This window comes from Trachemys scripta, chromosome 11 (genome assembly GCF_013100865.1).
Source record: "Trachemys scripta elegans isolate TJP31775 chromosome 11, CAS_Tse_1.0, whole genome shotgun sequence".
NCBI classification, from domain to species: Eukaryota; Metazoa; Chordata; order Testudines; family Emydidae; genus Trachemys; species Trachemys scripta.
Genome location: NC_048308.1, coordinates 55,269,487 through 55,294,335, shown reverse-complemented (window position 1 = coordinate 55,294,335; position 24,849 = coordinate 55,269,487). Strand labels below are relative to the sequence as shown.

At 41.4% G+C, this 24,849-nt stretch overlaps 1 protein-coding gene across 1 annotated transcript in view; it reads left to right on the top strand.

The window, feature by feature from the left end:
* SATB2 (SATB homeobox 2) overlaps window positions 1–24,849 on the top strand; it is a 165,904-nt gene that overhangs the window by 125,130 nt on the left and 15,925 nt on the right. The window contains exon 10 of the mRNA XM_034786406.1: window positions 9,470–9,667. Coding sequence (XP_034642297.1) covers window positions 9,470–9,667 — 198 coding nt within the window. The remainder of the gene's footprint in view (window positions 1–9,469; window positions 9,668–24,849) is intronic.

The following is a 24,849-nucleotide window of genomic DNA, read 5'->3' as shown; positions in this document are numbered from 1 at the left end:
CCATTAAGAAGGATTCTGTGTGAAAGGGGCAGTTTTGTTATGAGATGGTACCAACCTGTGTGTGTTTGTGTGTGTGTGTGTGTGGAGGTGGGGGGTGGGTGAGTTACTCATGCACACTCTCTCTGCTAGTAATATATATATATATATATATATATATATATATATATATATATATATATATTTTTTTTTCCTTTCCTTCAGGCAAGAAAACAATACTATTCAAACCGAAGTAAAATAAATCTGATGAAAATGTTGAAAGGCAGCTAAACAAGGCATTAAAAGCCATCGATACCGTTCTAAGAGCCTTACTCTCTTATATGTATTTATATCCTGGCATAGACTGATTCCTTTCCCCTGTCTTCATTTTCTCTTTCCCTTCTTAATTGTTATTTCCCTCTTATGTGGAGGTGCTTGGGTTACAGCGCACAATCCCCCCAAAAACCCAACACTCACACAGGCACAATATGAAATACATAAAAGGAAAATACCATGGAACCCTTTTAAACTGTTAAATGCATAAAAATCTCATATACCACATGGCAAAATATAATGAGAACTGGAGCTGTTAAACGAATAAAGCTGTTAAAAGCATAATGCCACTTGGCACAACTACTGTGCATTTAACGGTTTTCCACTGTGTAATAAATGACATATGTGGTAAACGTGCAGTAAATATAAAAACTGCACAATTGATTTTGCAAACGTGCCCCTTATTCTTTGATTCATGCAAATATCAAAGTTACACACACAGTCCGGACAGGCCAGTTTTTAATAAGGAGTTTTTAGTACATACTGAAAGCCAGTCTCTCTGAGGTTTGGCTCAAAATTGTCTGCAAACTTCCTGTCATTTTACCGAGAGGAATCTTGAAATAGAGGCACCGAACCACCCAAAAATAATTCGGGTGGCTCACCAGCGTCAGTCTGTGCCAGTTCAAATGCTTAAAGTGAACAGCAACTGAGCCGTCCCCTGGCAGAACTGAACACCAGCCATTCTCCTGAAATAAAAATAAGCCCATTCCTGTCCCACTTGAAAATGAAAAAAAAAAAGACGCAAAGTTTGAAAGTGTGAAGCAGAAGGTTGAAAAGAGGACCCATGAATGCTCTTGTCTGGAGTGAACTAAATGTAAGGTTGTGTTGTTCGTCCCCCACAGCAGCCAGTTCAGAAGGGATTCTGAGCTGATGTTTGTTTTGTTTCACAGCCCTGCCAAGGCAGCATTGTTGACTCCCTGTAGTGCTCCAGCATTCACCATGCTGAGAGGTCCTGGCTACCATGACATGCTGCTGGAGTGTGGAACTGGCTTATGCGGGGCACTGAGTGGTGGGGACAAATAAGTGGTTGTCCCTGAAATAGAAGTATGCTGCACCTCCTCTTTTCCTGAAGACCCTTTACTGACCACACCCATAGACTAGCTGTGTGCTCCAGTAAGATCCCTCAGCTTATGTGATGTCAGCGCCTGCTGTGGGGGTGACATTGAACACAAGTTGGCCTGAATTTGAGGGACTAGGAAAAAAAGGAAAGCAAATTATTGGTTCATTTGTGTGGGACGTTCCCTCCCCTCTCCCCTCACGCACTGTGGGACTCTCAGCACATAACTTTACATTTGGTTCATTTAAGAACTAGCAATGAATTTCGCTCTGTGTAGCCTAACTCTGCTCTTGTTGAATGACTGTGAGTGTTACCATTGGTTTCCATGGGAGTAATGCCACTCACAGTGCTCTGGAAAATCCCTATATTTGCAGGGGGAATAATGTTTGAAAGAGAGAAGAAAGAAAGAGAGAGACAGTATTAAAGACAAGTCTGATTGCACTCTTCTCCAAGGTTCATTCCTTTGCTGTTCTCCCCAGGTCAGGCTTGCTTTGTAGTGTTGCATAAACTTCCCCTGTTGTTTTCCCTCTTCCCCAACTCTGACCACTGGGATCAGTCCAGTTTGCTAGTAAGGCAGCTGCTCTTGTTCTTTCAACAGCAATACCTATGACTGTGAGATCTTCACAGTGTTAACCGACAGCAAGTATCAGATAAGGATGCGCTGACATTTAAAAAAAAATCCTTGATGTTGAGCTGCCTTTCACACAGCCAAGAGCCAGCAGGACCCGTTTCTTTTGCCCTCTTCCTGGAGGAAGAGTTGGTACCCAATGAAAGTGGCTACTGTAATTGGGATTATCCACTGGTGGAATTAATTAGCCTATAATTTAATACCCATCCATCTCTGTTCTTAAATCCTTTTGCAGATTCGGTTTAGCAGCTAGAGGAGTGAGGGTTCTTAGGAGTTTGGAAATCAGGGTAAATGAAAGGCCCGGGGGCTTCAAAAAGAGAAAGGTGCGAAGATAATGTGGTGATAGTCTTTAAGGGATTTAACCCCTGTAATGATCTCAGTTCTGAGACCATTAATCTCAGACTTTCTACTTAACAACCATTTATGTTCGTTATGTGTATATTTTTATCTAAAGTTTGATCCTTTGCAATTTAAATACAGGCATTTATGGCCTGATTTTCTGACGTATGAGAGGCCAGTACCTGCTTTCACTCACACCTGTGTAAACAGGAGTAACGAAGCTGAGCATCTCTGACTTACACCAGTGTAGCTAAGAGCAGAATCAGGCCCGATATGTTTATATTCTTATACTGTTTTAAAAACATAAATAAAACCCAGGCAAATTAAGTACAAAAAACTATGCTAGTGACGTTGAGACGAAATGCAAGGAAATTACTACATTGTGTGTGTGTGTGTGTGTGTGTATACGTGTGTGTGTGTGTATACACGTATACACACACACACACACACACACACGTACGTATACACACACACACACACATAATACCATATATATATAGTCCCCATCACTGTAGTTCCAGAGAACCTTTATGGTGCTTATGAATCTGTGTCTGATGGACACCCATTTGATTCATAGTTTGGTATTACTCTTTTACAGTACCCTAAGGTCACATGGCAAACATAAAAAGATAAGCCCCTGAGCCAGTGATCTTAAATTCTCTGTGTACCTTTAGGGCTGGTCTACACTAAAGCTGTAAGTGGACCTAAGTTACACTACCTCAGTTACCGTAACTTAGATTGACTTACAGCGGTGTCTACACCGCACAGTGTCGATGGAAGATGCTCTCAGGGAGGTGGCCTACAGACATCGATGGGAGAGTGCTCTTCCATCGACTTAGCAGGTCTTCACTAGACCTGCTAAATCTACACTACTGCGTCAATCGCAGCAGTGCCGATTTAGCCCTAAGTATAGACAAGCCCTTAGACACCGGTGTCTTCTCTATAATCTTCTCTACAATCTGTTTAGACATTTATATGGTCCCCATTACACATAGTAACTGAGTACCTCACAGACGTAATGAATTTATCCTCACAACAACTCTGTGAGGTAGGGAAATATTATCCCGATATTACAACTGAGGTGCACAGATTAACTGATTTGCCCAAAGTCACTCAAAAAATCTCTGATAAAGTTGGGAATCCAAATCATATGAGTTCCAGTCCATTGTCTTAACCACTGACTAGCCTTACTCTCCTACAGGAGATATCCTCGGTGTTGTGCTCTTTTAAACTCTGGGAACCTAAATACACAAAATCTTTCAATGTCCCTTTTATTCAGGAATATAGTACCAGGAACTGCAAAAAACTTCATTTCTATTAATCTAGGAATATGCCAGGATTTGAAGTTACTATATAAAGCCAATGGTTTAGTGTTTAGTCTGAAATTTTGGAAGAAGGAAAAATACTGATCAGTTTTCGTTAGTAAATTCAAGGTATAAAATGATTAACCTTGAACTGTAACAAAATGCGCTGTGTAAAGCTTTTCAGGTTCAGTTGACCTCCTCATCAAGAATTCATTGAAGCCCATGACAGAACTCTCCATTCTAGTTAGTCTTTTATCCATTTCAGCTTTCTTGATTAGGTTATCTCGAATCATTAGGGGGTTTATTTATTTTAATAGACACTTATTGGATTCATGGAAAGAGAGTTTGGCGACTAAGGAACAAGAGCTGAATATTATCTGGCTCATTTCGCACTGCAGAAGAGTCCCAGCCAAGAAGAGAAGAATGCTTTCTGCGCTTCTGAAAGTTTGATCCAGGGACTTCATGCGATTCCCTTTAGAAAGTGATCTTTCTGTGGCTAATAGCGTAACTTAAAAAAAAAAAAAAATCTTTCAAGACATACATCAAATGTTGCTTTTTTTTGTCACATATGTTGACATTTTCTGCACTGATGATGTGGGTGAGGAAATGGCCTTTTACATTTATTTTGAGAGGAATCTTGAATCACTCTCACTAAAAACTCTTCATTTGCCTACTCATGCACTCATAGGAATCCCTGGAAAATGTCAGTGTAGAAAATTCTAAAATTATTATTTTTTTTAAAACTGAACACACGCACAGAATCAGTTTAATTACATGCCTGCAATAAGGCCTTATCAGTGCTGAAAGCATGTCCGTATCCTGTGCATGCATCTATGCTGTGTCTAAATAAGTTACGCTGGGCAGCCGGCTGCCTGTTTCTATTGTGGACATCAGCAGACGTACTTCTATGAATGTAGCCACTGGCTTCAAGACCAATATGTCTAACTCTGGACTTTTCCCCTAAGCTTTCTTAGCTCTTATATTGACTACAAGTGGGGCTCCGCCTGCATAGAACATGGGGGTCTTTGTGTGTACCCTCTTAAAGCTTTTTAAACCTAGTCTTATCTGCCTCTGATACCCCTGGCTTCCATTTTGCTTAACCTCCTCCTCCCTCCCCCATGCTATGTTAAGTATTACAAAAGTAAAAGGGTCAAACTGCTAAAAAGGGATCAATGATAAGTGACAGTGAATAGGGCTTACATTTGTTGAACCAACTAACCCATCCCTCGAGGGGATTCCGAGTGCACCAAGCCTAAATGCTTTAGTGTAGCAAGTGGGCTGTTCCTTTAATAGCATAAAAACACAGTAGGAAAGGCTGGCCTCCTGCAGTTTTTTTTTTGTTTTGCTATGGGAAATGTATTTGATTAGGAGAGAGAGAGTAAAAATAGGACATTAGCATGATATTATTTGTTTTATCTAATAAAATGCCTAAAAAAATCTTCATCCTTTCTGATTGGAACAACAGCAAAAATAGAGGCCAGCTCTTCTCTACACTTCCTTTTAATAAGATAAATTGGGCAGAGCTCTAAATGCAAGTTCAGGTTTTGGGGTGAAAGTAAGGAAGTTATTAGCAGAATTCCCTGGTAACCACAAGTACTGGGTGTGCCTGAACATAGAGCCAAGAGCATCCTTTAATTGTGGTGTTTTTCCTCCTCTTATTTTTAATGGAAGTCATTGCCCTGTTTAAGAACTTCAGAAGCAGACATTAAAGGCCAGATTCTGCTATCCTTATTCACCTTGACTAGTAGCAAACTCTCTTGGTAACACCGTTGAAGTCCACGGGTCTGCTTGCATAGTAGAGCACCACTCAACATGTGCATGGGCAGCAGCATCAGGAGCTCGGGGATGAGAAATCTCTGTGAAGAGTGTGTAATTTTTCAGTCTTTCAGTAGGTTCGTTTAAGCTGGCTTCACTTGTAAGCACACTGAAAAGTAGCTCAGACATTCTGGGTGAGTTAGGTAAATGAGGATAGGGTAGAATCTCCCTTTTGGTTTTTCTAATCTTTTGTCCCCCCCACAATAAATCAAACCACAGATGAAAATCAGCATGAACTGCTGTATCTCTGTGAATGCCTGTATCAGCATTTCTTAAATGAAAATAATTCTCCCGGAAAGCTCCATGTAACATGCACAGAACTACACAACCACCACCAACCCCCCCCCAAAACAACAGCGAAACCCACCAAACGCCCAATTTGAGATTTTTAACAGAAAAAGGAGATTTGTTTATTAATAATTCATGAGTTCTCATTGAACATGCACGAAGAAACGGTGCTATTCAATAGAGAATACTGTCATCTGTCACTGTTTTATTTGACATTTACACTTTTTTTTTTTTTCTTTTTGCCTGGTACTGCAAAACTTCCTTGGATGGCACGCTAAGATTGTTCAAATGAAAGAAATCCAAAACCCCAGTGCAGACTCCTCATCTTTACCTAGAGAGGGTTTACTTGCAATTATAAAGGGGTGTGTGTGTGTGTGTGTGTGGTAATGGCTTAGTGTTTTCTGATATATTAGCCATGCTACTACCTAATAACAGATCCTGTAGATGGATAGATAATCCCAAATAGATAGGCGAGTGAATGAATGCTTGAATAAATAGATAGAGGGATAGAAGAAGAGCGGGTGAAAGAATAGTTTTGATGTAGATAAGTGTACAAATGCAATAGAGGGTGAAGGGGAGGGGGAAAGAAATAATGACTGTTGTGAAGAAAGCTGACACAAATAAATTGCCATTGCTGATGCAAAATAAATATTTATAAATGGCATCAGAGGGAAATCCAGTAGTATAAAACATGAGCGTAAACAGGGCATTTAGCACAATGACAATTCAGAGTTAGGAGCACCTTGCAATTTCTTGCTAATATTAGGCTCATGAAAATCTTTCTGCTCTGTAGGTTAGTTATTATTTATAAAAATCACAGAACCAGCTGATACATTCATAAGCTAATTATTGTAGCAGCTGGGTACACATGGTGCAATATGTCTGAGGCTGTGAAGTATCACAGATTTCTTGGGGCCTGCTGTGGTGGGGGGGGTGCTGTTGAAGGCTACATCCCTTAATCTGATCAGCCAAGCAAATACTTTGTGGGAAACTGGATTAATATTCCTCTAAATACCATGAATGTGCTTTACCTTCCGAACTGGGCTCCCTTAAACACGCCATTAGCGTATCTCCATTGGGGAATTGAGAAGTTCTCAGGTGTCCTAAGGACAGGGTCTTTGCCTGGTGCCTCCCTTTGCCAGAAATTAATTTGGTTTGCTCATGTCTGCACACATGGTCACACTGCAGTCTAATCCTCTCCCTAATAGCTCCAAGGTCAGGACCTCGCATGTTGCTGAGCAAATTGAGCCCTATACTTCTTAAAGACTAATGGCAGAGAGCACGCAGTCCATAATGAGGCCTGTAGCATTGTTCTAAGTGATGTAATGAGCGCAGATTATAACAGTGCCTATAAATCAAAATGCGGCAATGAATGTTGTGCTAGACATTCCAAGTTTCATCCGTGGCGATGGTACCACTCAGCTGTCACCTGTCTCATTTCAAATTGGGGCTTCCCACAATGCAACTCCTGCCTCCATCAGAACAGCAGGTGTTCTCGTCCTTAAGGTCTATATCTCTCAGAACTCTGTCTTTTAACAGATGTAGGTTTTTGTTTTTATTTTCTGTTTAATGATTGGTCTTCATGCTACAGTATCCCTCGGGAGATGTTAAACATACCTGCTTGAAACATTTGAAAGAGTCCAGTTGGAGACTTATTCAGATCAGTAAAAAGGATGGAGAAATAGGAGCTTATTTTTTCCACAGATGGTTTATTTTCCATTTCAAAAATTGTTTCCTTTGTACAAAGAAACCCCTGAGAAAATACTGTGGGTCTGGAAGATTTTTTTTTCTTTTTTAAGACACAAAGTTTTGGGTGTTATTTTGGATGGAGGGGAACTGTATTAGAAATTCATCTATCACCTGACTCTGAGCTTAGCTAAATACCAAGTAAAATACTTATATATTTTTTTAAAGCAAATGATTAGAGATCTTGTTTTCATCTCTCCTCCCCCCCCCCCCCCCCCCTTTTTCCAAGAAAAAACCGGTCTGCACAAATGTGGCCTCTCACTTGTAAAAACAAGGCAGTGTTGTGTTACAGATTAGTTTATAAATCCCCAGTGGCTTCACAGTTCAGTGCCTACAGCTGCTGCAGATGGGCCTGGGTTTTTGTCTCTTCGCTGTGCTGCAGCCGGCAGTTGAAGGAGAAAATGGAATGATCAGGTTATTAACATGTAGGCCGTGAGGAAGAGGCTGCACAATGAGAACAGCTGGTGTTGCTGTCTTGGCTGATGCAGCGGAGATAATCAAATCTTCCTTTTTTTTGGGAGGGGGGGTGAAGACAGAAGACACAGTGGAGAGTTAGACAAACAACACTTATGATATTATATGGGGGGTTTATAATGCACATTAGGAGTCATCACTGGCTTACAAGTTGTTATATAGAAATCTTTCCTCTTTTAGGAAGGACTGTATGGGCCTTTAATGACCCTGCCTGTTAAATTTTCTTTGGTTACAGCTTGGAAATATGCAACCTGGGCTACTTCCTGTTCTCTGCATTTAACATCGATCTAGCTGTCTATCTTTTAGGTATTTTAAGGTGCCTGTCAAAATGGTGTCTAAATGCCGAGTTGTAGCTTGGAAATGATTAGGTTATAAAGCTACGAGGTAAAATATTTTGACAAGAGTCAGTAAGCCGTGTTGACAGCATCCTCGGCGTTATTTTCATATACTCCATCATTTGCATTGCATCTTCTTTTGCACAGGCACAAGAAAGAAATCATATCCTCAGTGCTAAGTAGGAGACATCTGCCTGCAGGTGTGAACTGAGCCAACTTTCAGACCCTTGCAGGTGCAGTTATAGTTAACCTGCGCGGGGCCCAAGGTCACAGACAGCCATGCTCAGTGCACACACGGGGCCAGGTGTGTGAATGCCATTAATAGGCCTTGTCGTTTTGTCCTGTAGTATTCTTTATGTTTTACAACCAGCTCCTTTCTTGGAGTGCACACTTTTCACTCTCTGGAAACCTTTGCTTCTTGGCCCTTATGGAGAAGTCCTATAGTATTTAACAGAGTGCTAACTTTTCTATAGAATTTCAAGCTAACCTATAGAAGTATATAGCAGGGATATCATTATCCAGTATTACACTCTATGGGTTGGTTTAGAAATCTCTTCAACAGATATCATTGTCCACAGATTTTTAGAGTAATTCCTACAGAGCCCTATTTGTCTCATTCTTATTAAATTTGATAGGATTTTTCCATAAGGCTTAATCTTCCTTTATAAAAGAGGCATTTGATTATTTACACCTGGTCAAGTTTTATTTTGGGATCTGAATTGGAGGCATGGATGTTACATAAGAAGAGCTAATCACAGGGTTTTTACTTGTTGATATTTTTTATCAAAAGTTTTCATTTATTGTGTGGGGACAGAACTTCTGAGTTGGTCACTAGCAGATGTCAGGGGCCACAACCACCCTCACCTTGCTGTATTGCAATAAATCAGTGGTTCTCAACCTTTTCCAGACCAGGACACCACTCCCCTTGCTGTCTGTTGCTAAGTGGGAGGGTGTTGTGGTCTGGAAAAGGTTGAGAACCACTGATTTATTGCAACACTGGTTTGCCACAGTTAAACCCAGTTAAATCTGTGGAAATCAGAGGGGCTTCCATGTCAGATCAAGGCAGCAGAACTTGAGACAGTGCATCAGCAAAGCCTGCAATATAGCTGAGGTTCATTTCACATCTACTTCATCAGTGCTTGTCAAGTTAACTACTCTAACCCTTTTGGTGCAGGGATGGCTGTGTGAGCTGCTCCGCTGGAAAGAGAACCCAAGCCCAGAAAACCGCACCCTCTGGGAAAACCTCTGCACCATCCGCCGCTTCCTGAACCTTCCCCAGCACGAGAGGGATGTGATCTATGAGGAAGAGTCCAGGCATCACCACAGCGAGCGCATGCAGCATGTTGTCCAGCTCACTCCTGAGCCTGTGCAGGTCAGAGCACTAACCTCCCTTTCAGTGGTTCTTTGTGTTGCAACAGCTGTCCGAGGTAGAAAAGAGCAACTGGTTCCAGCTTCCATGCGGCTTGCAGGTTGAGTGTGTGTATGTGTGTGTTTGTTAGGTTACCAAAGAAGAGGTCAAAACAAACTACTTACACTGGAAATAAGTGAGGGTAAGACTCAATAGGAAGAAGAGCTGGTGGTATTTGGGGGCCTACCTAATCCACATTTTTATGATTTAGTATTATGGCTCTGAGTTATAATCCAAAGGATGTTCCTCCAGAAATTGAAAACAAATTTCTCATAGAGTGTGGACATATATGTGGGTGGGTGGGTGGGTGTGTGTGTGGCTGGAAAGTGGACCGGGAACTTGAGTAGATGCGCTCAGCCCACAAAGTTCTCACAGCTTCTGACAGGGATTCTCAAATTATGCTCCACTATCCAAAAATGCAGTAGCATCCATCATTAGAAAGAGACAGATAATACCACAGAAAATAGGGGGTATTGGGAGGAGAGGTGGTCCATGAGTGGGTGTGTCCCGTGTGAAGTGGTCTAAAAAGTAAAATATTTGGAGAAGCTCTGCTTTGGAAATATCTGCTACATGTGTGTTCGCTGAAACGTGATGCGTTCTGAGCAGAGTGAACATTTCCTTGAAAGCAGAACTTCATTTCAGAACCCTCCTCAGTGATATCTGCATGTTTGTAGGCTCCATTCTTGACTTATGCCCTAGATTTTGGTTCTTTGCAATTTTATATTAGCCTTGTCTCAGTTGTTCTCAGTGAAATGAGATGTTCTACTGGTAAATAGATGCACACATGCACAGAAAAAGAAGCGGGCTGAGTGAAATACTACCAGACTTTCATCTCTGAGGTCCTTGCTTCAAAACATAAATGAAAATGAGTAGCAGATATTTATACACATCACAAAACCAAGAGTCATCTGGCTGTCAAGAGAGGCTCAGAACTGAGACAGCAACATGTAGTAGATCAGGACTAATGGGAAATGAGAACTGGAAAGAATTGTAGAGTACTTTCCCACCCTGCACTTCTCATGCGCACCATTACCACAGGTAAATTCAAACCAGTGCTTTACTGTCTTATGGTATGAGCTAACACTGGGGGAGGGAGGTATTATTTGTATTGCAGTCATGTCCAAAGCCCAGCAGGACCAGTGAGTATCAGGGACCATTGTACTAGGTGCTGTTTTATTTAAAAAAAAAACAAAACCAGGAAAAATAACACTCCCTCCCACCCCAGTGATCTTAAATCTGATTTAAGATATGATGTCGCAAATGAGGCTAAAATTCTAGGAGGGAGTGTAGGTTGTTGGTGACGGGAGGAACAGTAGAAAGAATCATAGAGGCTACCTATGTGCACAGCTTGATGACTCCAAATCATGTTGAGAGTTTTTTTGCCTTTTTTTTTTAAAGAATAATGATCATTTCTCCACATCACCTCACGATCTAGCCTTCTTTCTTTTGGGGGTCAAAGCAGAAGTAAGTCTTGAGGAGGTCATCAAACGAAGAGAGGCCTTACAGATTAGTTTCGAGTCAGCTTTTGGGGGGTAGTGGACAATGGCCATTCAAAGCTAGTATTATTGGAGAAGTAGGATAAAAGGGATAACAAGAAGCAGTTAAGTAGGGAGGGTGAGATTTGTCAAAAACCCTGAAGCTGATGAGAAGAGGCTTGGACTTGATGCAAGGAGATCCAGTGGGAAGATTGAAAGAGTAGGTGATGTTGTATAGATCAACAGGCTAGGAAGATGATCTTGGCACCTGCCCTTTGTGTGGATTAGAGGAGGGCAACGTGAATGTTCAGGTGGACCAGAGAGGAGGAGGATACAGTGGCCAAGCTGGGGCTTGGCTGAGAATTCTTACGGATTGTACCAAAAGGAAGGATCGCATCTTAGAAATTGTGGAGAAAGAAGTGACAAGCTTTGGCCTAGCCTGAATGTGAGGGAACCAGGCAGAGTCCAAGTTAACCACCAGGTCATGGGTGTATGTGAAAGGGAGGAGGTGGTTTTGTCAACCAAAACTTTTCAACCTCTGGTGGGTTTCAGCCCTTCACTTGCTGTTCCTTTGCCCCCATTGAAGTCCACTCCATCCAGCTCTTCACTTCATCTCCTTCTAAGTGGAATAGTCTATTGTTGCAGCCTCCCCTTCCCCCATTTCACCTGATGTTGATGGTTTGCTCTTTCTTCTTCTCAGCCCAGTCTGTTACTTTTTATCCTGGGCAACTTGAATTTCCACTTCAATTTTTCTGATTCTGCTGCCTCTCGAGTCATCTCATTTACTTCTTTTGCTTGATTTCTTGCACACCATCTTGGTCACTTTCTTGGTCTAGTCATCACCGAAGAGCTTACTGATTTTTTTATCTCTGAATTTCCTCTCTGACTGCTGATTATTAAGAGTTCATCATTCATTCAAGTCCACCTTGTAATTCCTTTTCTGATTTCCAGTCTATTAAATACTCTCGTTTTTCTGATGTTCCTTTCCCTGACTTTGCTCCTGCCTTTCAGCTTCATGGTTTCTACTTTCAGCTTTACCCTCTGTTCTGTTACTAGATTCTCTGCTCTTTTCTAAAACTGCTTTGTTCATCACTCTAATCCTCCGCCTCTCCGCTCAGTCCGTGTTCTCTACTTCTATTCCTGTTCCTGTGCTTTTGAGCACCTCTGCAGGCAGTTCTGAGACTGTTCCCCCTCTAAGTTCATTCTCTCGCCTTTGAATTCTGCCCCCTTTCTTTCCAAACAACTTCACTTCTCCCTGGTCAGTTTTTGCCCTATCCAGCCACATATAGCTTTTAAACTTTTGACTTTCTCCTTAAAACCTATACCCAGCTTCCATCTTCCTCTCTTCAAAATATAGATAAGAACAAAAGGGAAAAATTTTCACCAACCAGGATTCAAGTTCTCCAATCTCACATTTGCAGAAAGTCCCCTAAATGCCCAGCATCAGGGGGCCAGGGTTCATTGGCACCCCATTCCTCTCAGATTGTAAACTATCTGAGGCAATGAACTGTCTTCTTACATATTTGTAAAGGACCAAGTTCACTTCTGGCACTGTATAAATAACAATACTCAGCAAAGCTAGATGAATTTGTATTTAGCAGAGTATTCTCTCTTTAAAAAAAAAAAAAAAAACCCAGTTGTGCCGGAAGGCTACCAACTTTGTGTAGCTCTTAACTGTGTTAGACACACAAAGGAAACTGTTATAATTGGAAAAACCCAGCCCTGGAACTAACACCAGATTTAAGGACCTGAAAGGGACAGTTCAAGATAATTTTTCCCTGAGTTGGCTCTAGCTTTAACTAGTGACCTTGATAATTTAGCCTACTTTCAAAACTCTTCTGCACATCACTTTTTTTGCATAGTGCACGGTGTCTCATCTGAGTGACATGTTACACTGCATTGCAATACGATGCGTTTGTATTGTCAGCAAGTTACAAAGCCATGGATTAATTATTTATTAGTCAAAATATGAAAAATGAAGAAAAATAAATGGAACCAGCTGGCAACTGCATATAGCAAAACTCTGGAGACTCTGGGATATGGCTGATACATTAGGTTTGTGTTTTGGGGGTGCTGCATTTTAAAGGATTTTGTTTGCCCATCCAAAATTCCCAGTTGTTTTTTGAATGGCATGCTACCAGTACAAGACACAGACCTCCACCTGTCCCCCAGTGTCAAAAGAAACTCTGGACAGAGTGATTTTTTTGGTTTATTTTAAATCATATTTTCAGTCTCTGCGACTGAAGTTATTTTCAACAGCAAGGTTTGATTTTGTCTTTGCTGTGTGGGTCGTTCATAAGCAATTAGCTTTGAAGAATCAATGACGGCTAGTATCCGAGATGTAAAGCTGAGGTCCTCACACTTGCAGTCATTGGAAATTCTGTGACACTTTACATAAGGGTAGGGGTCTTAGGCCCAGAAATCCTGGCCAGACTCCAGCTGGAGTAATTACATTCTGCCTATCTAAAATTCCCTCTCTGGTGTCAGTTGGAAAAGTAGTCTCACTTCCTCCTAGAAGCAGTTTCTGGTGCAGAATGCCTGCTACATTTCAATTCTGAGCTGGCTGCATTTTAACAGTGGGTGAAACAATCCTATATCTACTGCCACAGAATTACTCTGCTTTGCAGGTCTTCGGGGTGAAAGGTGCTATGTAAATGTATGTTGTTACCACTCAGCCTTGACGCCAAGGTGATGGTTGTTAAAGGCCAGAACAAGTGACAGCATTGTAAATGTAAGACATGCAAAATGATAAAAACCTTAAGTGCTTACAAGGCTCCCAAAGGAAGGCGGTGGGTAGTCATTCTTGCCTCTCTCTAGTTTGTTTCATTTTTCTTCCATCTTCTTTTTTAAAAAAAAGAAAGAAAAAAAAAAGGTTTTGCTGTGTGGCAGTCATTCATATTCAAGAATTGAGATATGGTGCAATTGTTCTAGCAATAGCATTGCCACATGGCAATCGGAGTTTGAGATTGGGTTTGGTCTCTTGCTTCCCAAGCTGAGAGCCAAACTAAAAGAAGCCTGAGGAAGAAATGCCTCCTGTCATTGGCCAGCATTTCCTTTCCACTCAGTAATAGGACCTTCATGCCTTCTGGCTTCCAGCAGATCCCCCAGCATCTGTGGCTTCTGAATTGATCCCTCTGCTGCTTTCTTGGAATAGCAGGGTGAGGGCAAACTATACCCCCTCTGATTAAATAGGGTGAAGTTCCTCTTCATGGAGTTTGTGCCCCTAGGCAGAGCAACCCTGCTAGGGGACAGAAATCGGGTCAGAAGTCAATAAACAGAGAAGTTTTTGAAAAAGCAGCCCTTTAAATACAGTTACTTGGCTACTTGGAGTAAATTGGAGACTGTGAAGGTTCCTTTGCACTGGGTTCTGTCTCATTTACATGTTGAGTTCATAATTTTGAAACTCCTCTACAGTTCAGGGATTGAATGCCAGTGATCACTGGTGGCTGACTTCCGCTCTGCAGTATCAATTTAAATCCACTTGATTGTGTTACTCCAGCTCTACAGCAGAGTAACTGGGAGGAGAATTTGGCTCTTGATAGTTTAAAAAGATTATTGCCGCAGTTAGATGCATTAGCTCCTTTGGGGAGGCTGCAGCAGTCCCTGACCATCAAGGAGACAGTTGACATTTCTATTCTGCATGGTATTAGTGTATAACTTTGTTTTATTCCTCGTTTTCTCTCTTCCATTGGCTTCTCCCTGACACCTATATATTAAGGCATTTAATGGAGTGCTTTCCTATTCCTCGAGTGAACTGTTCAAGGGTGGAATTTACTGCCGAAGAAATTTTCACTAACAAGCTTGATGTAGTAGGAAGCATTTTTATACCAAAGAGCCGATAAACCCTAGGCCCCATGGAGCCTTGTGGTATGGCTGCATTCTCTGGCAGCATAGAGTTCATGGAAAAGGCCAGGAAGACCATAACTACATAGATCTACTGAATAAATTGCATGCATAGTGACCATTTTTGTGACTGGTCATTGCAATTATCAGGGCCATGTAGTGGCTACCTAGGTGTTCTGCTTGCTATGCCTCTGGGTTGAGGGGGATTATTCCTCCAGCCCCATCTTTCACTGAGATCCCATAAGCCTTTGAAACCATGGGTCCTAGGCTAATCTCTGCCCTATAGAAGCACACACAGCTACCTTTCCAGAACATTCAAGCTAACAAGTGATGAGAGAAGCTTGCCCATGCTGAAATTTGGGGGTTCACTACTGGGACACAGTAATTGACATTTCTCTCCTTTCTGCCCTCCCCCAAGGTGACCATTCCAGAGAGCAACCTCCTTGGCTGGTGCTTTAATATAGGGCTAATTCATTGTTAATTGCTGGGGCAGAGAAACCTGACTCAGTTGGGAGAATGATGAATCAAGCTGTTGTCTCTTGGGTGTCAGGATGGATAAGCTAGTTCTCTAGAGTAATGGGCCACTGCTGCAGCAAAGCACCTGCTATTCAAAGAGCAAGGCAACCTGGCATTTCATTTTCTGTATAAGCTGTCAGACAGATCTGCTCAAGCTCATAGCAACATATTGATTTAAGTGTAGTCAAACGTTGACTTTAAAGAAGAAACAGGAATGTATGTCACGTGCTTCCTGATACACTGCTACTTTTGTTACATTATTTTGTCTAAGGATATCTCTTTTCTTCTCTGGGAGCTTTGATTTAGACAAATCTGGCAATTTATAATAGTTCAGATCATACATCTTGGGGGAATATTAGTAAATAAAACAAGGTATAGTGGAAAGCTGTCCTTCAGGAAGGTCTTTTTGTATTGGTCTGTTGTTTGGAGCACTGAAAACATCACAGTGTCTTTTTAAAGACCCAGGAAAAATGCATCACAAAAATAAAGGAGATCATTTTACCATTTTGTGGGAGATGCCACAGGACAAATGTTGTAGAAATTACAATGGAATATAAAACATCAGAACATGAGTCACCTGTAAAAGTGGGTCAAGGCAGGGGAGGTGGCAATCCCTGAAACCCTAATCTCATATTCTCTTTATAAAAATAATAAAGAAGGGAATGAGCACCACAATAATGCAGCCTAATGAAATAATGGATTTGAAATGACACTAACACTAGAATACACAGGTCAATCAATACACACGATAAGCAGATTAGAAGAAAAAAAGGTAACCCGATGTAAAATTACTCCACTTAAAAATAATACTAATTAGTAACTCTTAGCCAACAGTAAGTAGGAGGAAAACCACGGTAATATTGTTCCTTCAAGGAAAAGAGCATGTAGAGTACGCTGCACCATGATCTGCACACTCATTTTGTCCACAGATGGATCTGGGAAGGGCAGGGGTCTTCACATAATTGACAACTTAGACAAAAGCCACTTTCCCATCCCAAACTAACTTTTTGTGCGACTTGTGCATATGAATTTCCCCAGACATTTTGTGTCGCACTCCAGTTCTACTCCACTCTTCTGCATGATTATACCCTCTTGTTCCTGTGTTCGCTTCAGCCTCTTCCTACATCATAGCTCCCCAAAACATACCAGAAACGTCCCCCTCTAATCCCTGTCCATCCTTGCTCAAAATGGGAATGAGGCCAGACAGATAAAACAGGCTCTACAAGCCTGGGTGTACTTGAGCAGGTTGTACTGTATCTGCAGTGTAGCTGTATTTGAACCAGTCTCAGAAAGCTTAGAACCTTTATTTGAGCTGGCACACTAATGTTGAGTACTTGGTGTATTTATGTGCTGTTTGACCTTGAGCTATGGGGAAAAATGTGTGTCAAATCTTAATCTGTCAGGTTTGGAAATAGAGTATCTAATCACTGAATGGTACCTGGAGAGAGAGAGAGAGTGTGTGCGCGCACGCGCTGTCTTCCATTTCTGTATTGCCCTTAAACCTAAAAAGTTGAAAAACACTTTGAAAAATGTCAAACTATATGGTAAATAAAGACAAGTTTGTATCACTGCAGTATTAAAATGATACAGTTAAAATCAGAAAAAGTCATATGTTTGTTTCTCCCCTGGCAGTTGGGGAGGGATAGGGTTTTCTCTGTCCTGTAGCATCCCCCTGTGTGTGTCCCCATCCACTACTGAGTCCCTCTTTGTTCCCACTGCCCCAGCGTGTGTGGTGTCTTGGAGAAATTGGTTCATTTCTTCCTCCTGGCATGAAACCAAATCCTCCATCAAAGTGAATACAGAACAAAATAACTGCTGCTTTTCCCATATCGGCAACACCTAGCTGCTTTAGAAGGGCTGCTGCTGCAGTGCGAGAGTGGGAGATTGCACCATCGTCTTGGCTTCTTTCCATTCTGGCTAAGTGCCATGTTGTGGCGAGAGGGAGCCGGCCATGTATCCCCCCAGACTGTACCCTCTGTGTACAGTAACTCTCTTGGGATCCGTCTCAGCGGCACAGAAGTTTCAAAAATATTCTGGCAAAAGCCAGTGAGGTTTGGACTCAAGTTTTCCAGAGACTGGGCATGTCTGCTGCCCGTTCTGCACAATGGCCCCTTGTGGCAAGAGGCAGCAGTGCAGCAAAAATCCCTGCTCCTGCAACACCCAAATCTATGTTTTTGGGCACCATGGCATGTAAAACTGTTTGCCCTGAAAACGGGGTGACTGCTTTAGATGTTTTGGCCTTGTTGACGTGGAAAGCGACGTGTGTGTGTGTCTGTATGTGTAAAAAGGCTGGTTGGAAAGCTTGGAGCCCTCTAATAGTACTGTTGTTTCTTTACTGCGTTCTCTCTGGAGTTCTTATGCAGCTCTGTTACTCAACTCTTCAGGAATCACAACCTCCCTACTCAGAAAAGAATTGTGGCTGTGCACTGTGGTTTTACATCTTAATGAATGTTTGACCACTTCACCTTTTGATGAGCACCATTAGAACATTTTTCTGACAGTCTACGGTAGCTCAGAAACATTGCCCCAGCGAGGCTTGCATGCATTTTGACAAAGCCAACAAGCAACACATAACAGACAATGAGCCCCTTATATTAGACTCTGAGGTATCCGATAGAATTTCCTATGATTGATAGTTATTACAATTGCAGTGGAAAGCCACTGAGTTTTTACTGTTCTAGCCAAACCTACCTACTGCGCCTTCTCAGCTGTTTCTGTTTAGTGTGGATATCTAATGTGGCTGAAAAGTGCTGCTGATTTTTATTAAGTTGAAGTCTGCAGCTCCCCTTATAATGATAGTAAAAGCACACTTGCAATTAAAGGGAAACTGCCTTAGTTCTGAAATTAATTCATTTTATTTAACCCTAGAAGGGGGAGAGCAACGAGGCTGGATAGTTTTGTCATTTCTGAGGTTGCAACTTCTGTCTCTTCCAAGTGGTCTCCCTAGAAGCGGTGCTTACCTAGCCAAATGACCTTGTACCTTTAGATTTCTAATTGATCTACTTAAATTGTAAAGCCAGCTTTATGGCAACTGGTGGGTGGGAGTTTTCAGTCCGTTGCACGTCAGTGTAGGAGAATGGGGGCCGGTGTAGGTGAATTGAGATGGTACTTGTAAGCAGGGGAGGAAGCGGGGAGGTCAATATCCTATTTTATATCACCTGGTCTTCATGGGTATGCTGCTAAACGATATATAGGATACAAGCAAAATAAGCAGAATTAAAACCTGTTTGTAGATTAATTTAATACTCAGAGAGACAAGTGATTGACAGCACTGGTCTGAACAGCATGTTCCCTGAAAACTGCTCTGCTCAGTTCATGTCTGTTCTACACTGCACCATCTCAGCCATAGGCCCCGCCCTTACGCAACTTGGCCAATACGCTTCCACCTGAACTACCTTTAACCCTCTTTTTCCCAGGCCTGGGGCTCCCATAAACTCAGATGGTCACTTTATTCTGAATGATGCAGTGGTTGGAGGATGTGCGAATGTGGCCACAAGCGTGACCATTAAGTTCACTCTTAACTTGTGAACTTACACAGCAGGACAAGACACAAGGGTGAGGATGAAGAGCTGTTGGACCTGCTGCCCTACTTAAACTCCTAAAATTCTAGTAGAAGTTTAAAAAAAATCTCTCTTTCATTTCCTATTAGTGTTCCCTAAGTGGTCTCTCTTACCCTCTCCCAGAAGTTAGCAAATAGCTGACTTTAGAGCCAGGCAGATCTGTGTGGTGGATACTTCCAGGACACTGGCCTTATTAACCTGACCTTTCAAATGGGGACCCCTCTTGAGAGTAAGGCTCACTTTGCCTATCCCAGTGCAGCTGGCCTCTTCTGCAGTGTAAAGATATGCAAATTAGTGTGGGCAAGGAAATTATAGACATCGGGTTAGAGAAAAAAAGGACACCCATCACCTCTACTATTATGAAACAGATCCCATCTGATTGAGGCGGGTCCATATTGAACTTCATCAGCCAGCTGCTGGTTAGCAGAAGTTCTGAAGTGTGGTCAGATGTCTGGTTGTCCTGCCCTCTGGTAACAACCGCAGCTTTGCCCCAGCCTCTTCCTCATGCAGCCACAGAAGCCTCACTCTTGTATGAGTATCTGTCTAATGCTGGGTATCCAGTCTCTGAGCATTTCACAGTGTTTCTCTTCACAGCACCCCGGCGAGGTAGGGAAGTGCTATCATCCCAATTTTGCAGATGGGGAACTGAGGCACAGAGAGATGATCAAGATCACATAGGAAGTCTGTGATGCAGCAGAGAATTAAACCTAGGTTTCCAGAGTCCCAGGCCGGTGCTTGAACCACTGGGTCATTCTTCCTCTCCACTGTTTAAGGCTCCTATTTCCTTGATAATGGCTCATACACAAATATACACACATTGCAGGGGGAGACTTTCTGCTTGTGTATACAATGTGTTTGTATAGCTTGTTTTTGTATATGTACATATCAAAATGGGAACTTTTTTTTTACATACACAATTCTTACATAGACTACCTATAGAAGTAAGTAGCACATATTTTTTTTTCTCACATTCATCTACACTTACAGTATTTCAAAGAATATTCCAAAATATCTTAGCACAAACGGGAGAGTGAAGCTGCCTGCTAGATCCCTAGCTGCAGAACAACAAAGGCTACATTATAAACCCAGATCAAACACATGACATTAATAAAAGACTTTAAAAATAATTAGTTAATTTATTTAGAAAGCTGAAAGTCTCCATTTCTGATCATTCTTATCATCCTGAAAGGAAGTAGGTGCCCAGTTTCTGCCTCTTTTCAAATGTTTTCCCCCCTCTTCCTCATGTTTTGAATTATAAGCTTGTGGTGTGTGCGTATACATATAATGTGGCCTCTGTGTGTGTGTGTGTGTGTGTGTGTGTGTGTGTAGAAATATTATGTGGCCTACATTTTTGGAAGTGACTATCTGTTTGGAGTGCCTAAGTTTTGGGGTTTTGAGACACCTCCTGACTGTCAGGAAAAGCTGCACACCCACCTTCCAAAAAAAACCCCAAACCTCTACAAGGTATCTCGGGTTGGGCACCCAAAAATGTGAGTACCCAAAATCACTTGTCATTTCTGGGGAAACAGAAACCCCCCACACACATGCACGCACTCATTTGGCAAGAAAAATGTAGAAAATCATCACATTTGTTTGGGTTTCATAGACATAGTTAAGACCAAAAGACAACCCCCAGTTTCCAGTGGTTTATTTCAAATAACCCCAGGATCGTATCTTTGATGATTACCTTTGTACCAACATGGTAGAAAATCATTTTGAAACCCATTGGGGTTTCTGGTTGTGTCTGTCTGTTTTCTGCATTGGGTCTCTACTTTTTCTTGTGCGTCTGCTTAATTAAGGCGTGCCCATATTATGTTTTTCTCTTGCATCCAGCATTTAAGGGGCTAATAGGAGGAGACCGAACTCCTTCATCCATGCCCCAAATTTCATCCACACTGGGGGGCATTCTGCAGAAGTAGTCTGAAATTGAACTAACTTAAATAGGTGATTTAGCCACAGCTGTCATTGATTTTATTGGGAGTTGGGTGGCTAAATCTCCTAGTTAGGTTTGAAAATTTCAACCTTCCTGACCTTGTTTCAGATGTAGAAAAATATGGCAGCCTGGTTGCCTTCATGCTTTCAGGAAAACCTGGTACCTATTTGCTACAGCTTTGGGCTTTCAGATATTCAACATATTACAAAAATCCACTTTGTTAATATGGCTGTAAAAGGGTATGAATTAGTTACTCTACCTCCTTTGCATTATGAGATACTACAGTTAGAAGAACTGTGAATCTATCCAATTGTATAAGAAAGAAGCTGACATGCTCAAATTCCAAGATTTAATGCATCCCTTAAAAGATGTGTATGGACAGCCCTTCACTAGTTAAGTGCTAAGTTATTATTACTATTTATTATTTACTTCCTCGCCTATTTTCCTCGTACCGAAGAAGCAGGAAATATTTCTGTTGTTTCATTTTGGAAGTGAAATAAATGTTTTCCCTGTGGCATTTGAAATTTTAATAATCCATAATAAATAAAATCATATCTAATAACATAACTGGTTTCACTTGGCACTGCGCTCTTCTAGATGCATTGCAACTGCGGAAACATAAATAGTTCCAGCCTTCGAAAGCCCAGTTCCTATTTGCTAAATATACTCGGCTTGCTTTAAATTCCTGTGTGTGCAGTCATTAATACAACCCTCTCTGACAGCATTTAATTAAAGTGCTTTTCTCTATTAAATTCATTAAAACTTTTTTTTACATACAACTGTTTCCCAGACACTGAATGTTAAGGACCTGTAGGCCTCTTTTTAAATAACTTCTGTCTCCTCACTGTAAATTGTTAATTAAATTTAACTTAGACTGTTTAAGATGGCTGGGAAAGGAAAGCCAGATTTCAGGATATGGTCCCAGTCATGTCTGTGATTTTTTTAAATACATTTTTCTTTGTAGCTATAGACTGTATATCATATTGTTTATGATCATTGCTGTACATTTAAGCCGGAACAAAATAAAGAAATAACCTAAAGAACTAATTTTCATTACAGTTTTAAAATGTGCATATTTTTAGGACAGTTCCTTAGCCTGAGAGCATTTGCATGGGTGGGCGGGAAGGAGAAGGGAGGGAGTAGTTCAGTATTAATAGATTATTGACAGTTTAATGTCTTGGCACCTAGACAGCCCATAAGGTATAATAAACAGGAAGCTGTCTGATGTGAGAGCAGTCAATAGCATATTCAATCAGAACCTTTCAGTTAATTGCTGGTTGACCTCAGAGATTTCCTGTAGGAAGTACTGTCTTTACTTTAGAACTAGAAGAACCAATATGGTTTTCATGATCCTTTTTCTTACATTGGCTTGGACAATGGTTTTTTGCATTGCTCCAATATGGGGCATTGGAACTATACTAATAATTTTCTTTCACCTGAAACTTTTTGAACAATGTTTTGCACACTTGGGACCCTTTTGAGTGCGCTCTTCTGTAGCCGGGTATTGCAGATGTGAAAAAGGTTCTGTTATTACAAGATTGGTCATTAAGGGGCTTAGGGCTAGATCCTGCATTCCTTACTCAGGCAAAACTCCCATTGACTTCAGTGGAAGCGTTTCATGAGTTAATAAGGAGTAAGGACTACAGAATTCGGCCTTTCATTTAGTTGATAAGCAAGGTAAAGTAGCTGTCTGGGGTCAAGAGAGTTAAAGAAAACAGAGTCTAACCAGGGTCGGATTTCTTCAAAGCACATTACATAAATTAGGCATTGTTCTGGTACCTCTGTACACGAGTATATTAAAAATAATTGGCCTGCCTTTCCTAGGTGCTAAGTACCACAGCTCCCAATGATTTCAATAAAAGGTCACTCAGCACCTCTCAGAATCATACCCCATATGTTTTACAGGTGAGCATTGAACACTGATGTATGTGCTGGTCTTTACAAGTGCAAAACGGGTCTTAGTTTGTATTTAGTTTCTCTAATTTCTGTACTTAGCTTCTCTAATTTTTTTCGACTGTGTATCTTGATAAGATCTAGATAAGCTACAAAGGCAGGCAGGCAGGAAGCAAGTCACAAGGGCATTTTCTGACCCTGACGAACTGTAAACCATCTGCTCATTTGGGGAGGAAGGCTGCATGGAAAACTCGGTTGGAAACTCTGCAATGTTTTTTTTCTCCAACTTTTGACTTCCAAAGTGTGCGTTCCTCATGTGAAATCGCTTGTAAGTGAACGGCTGCAGTCCTGGTTTGGGTCTCTTCATGACAATGACTACTCTAGTCTCCCCTGGAAGCTTTTGTAGCAGGGCCAGGTTAATTTACATTTAATTCAGTCAAGAGACTTTTTTTGTCTCTAGATCTTGCTGTGATTATGTCTTTAGCCACTTATCATGCACTTCAAGCTTTTCCTTTGCTGAAAGGAGCACTATTGTTTTTAAACCCTAATTTTCCCTTGGTTTTGATTTATTCCTTTGGCTGGCTTCTTTGCCCATTTGCTTAGAGAAAACCTCTTGATGCCACTCTAGAGGCTGGATTTTGTTCTCACACTGGCTTTACACTAGTGAAACACCACTGACTTAAGAGGAGTTACTCCTGATTTACCCTGGTGTAAGTGAGATCAGAGTTAGGACCCATATCTCCCTATAGAAGGGCTCTCTTGGGTGCTGCCTATAAATGCATGGGTTGCCTAAAGTAGAACAAGCTTGTACATTTCCTGGTTTCAGGCTTATAGGAGGGGTAAGGGGAAATAATGGAAGAAGATGACCCCTTTCCTGGAGTGTTGCAACTGATTATAGTAGTTTTGATTTATGCTTTAACTAATTTTAGTGGGAGATGGAACAAAATCATGGTGAAATGCCACAGATCCGGTGTACAGGTTCCAAGATGCATGCTTTGCCCTTGGGCAAGTAACAGTAACATATATGCGTTTAACTCTGAGAAGTTGCTGGTCTGAAGATGTTTTAAGTAACTTCCTAGTTTCATTAGTACTTCTCAGCAAACTGATTATCATTGCTGCATGGACTGAAGGACTCCCACATGTAAGATGTATATATTAAGTTCCTTTTATAAACTACATTGCTTCTTATTTTTTTGGGTCAGTTCTTCCATTTGTGCAGGCACACAGCCCTTATACATGCCAACAGGAGTTATAGGGGTAGCACAATGGAAGACTAGATCTGCTTGCTATAAACTTCCATTTCTTGGTGGTACAAAATGATGTAAATAAAGGATCTTGCACTTATAGTGCAAATCTAAGGCTCCTCTTACAGGGATCTCTGCAAACCTCCTTTAAGCCTCACTGTATCCCTGTAATGTAGGTAAGATCACATGTAGTAAGTAAACTGGGGCACAGAATGGCCAGTCGTCTTCTCCAAACGAGTCAGTGATAGAGCTGGACTAGAACTCAGAAGTCACGACTCCCAGTCGCTTGTTCAAACCACTAGTAATTTCTTAGATTATGAGGCCAGAAGGGAGCCTCGTGATAATCTAGTCTGACCTGCTGCATGACACAGGCCTTCCCTGAATTAATTCCTGTTTGAAGGAATTAGTAGCTCCATTTTATAGGTTGGGAACAGAAGCCCACAGACTAAGTGACTTACCCAGGGAAGTCTTTGGGAGATCTGGGAAGTGAATCCAAATTTCATGAGTCCCAGTTTACTGCTTTAACCACAAGACTGTTGTCGTTGTACTTACACTGCCTTTGAATACTTTCCTTGCCTTTGCATCAGCCATCCACATCTACACTGAATTGTTTCCGTTTTTTAATAAAAAAGAATGAAGTGCATTTTATTTTTCAATTGCATTTTTGCCTAGTTTTCTGAAC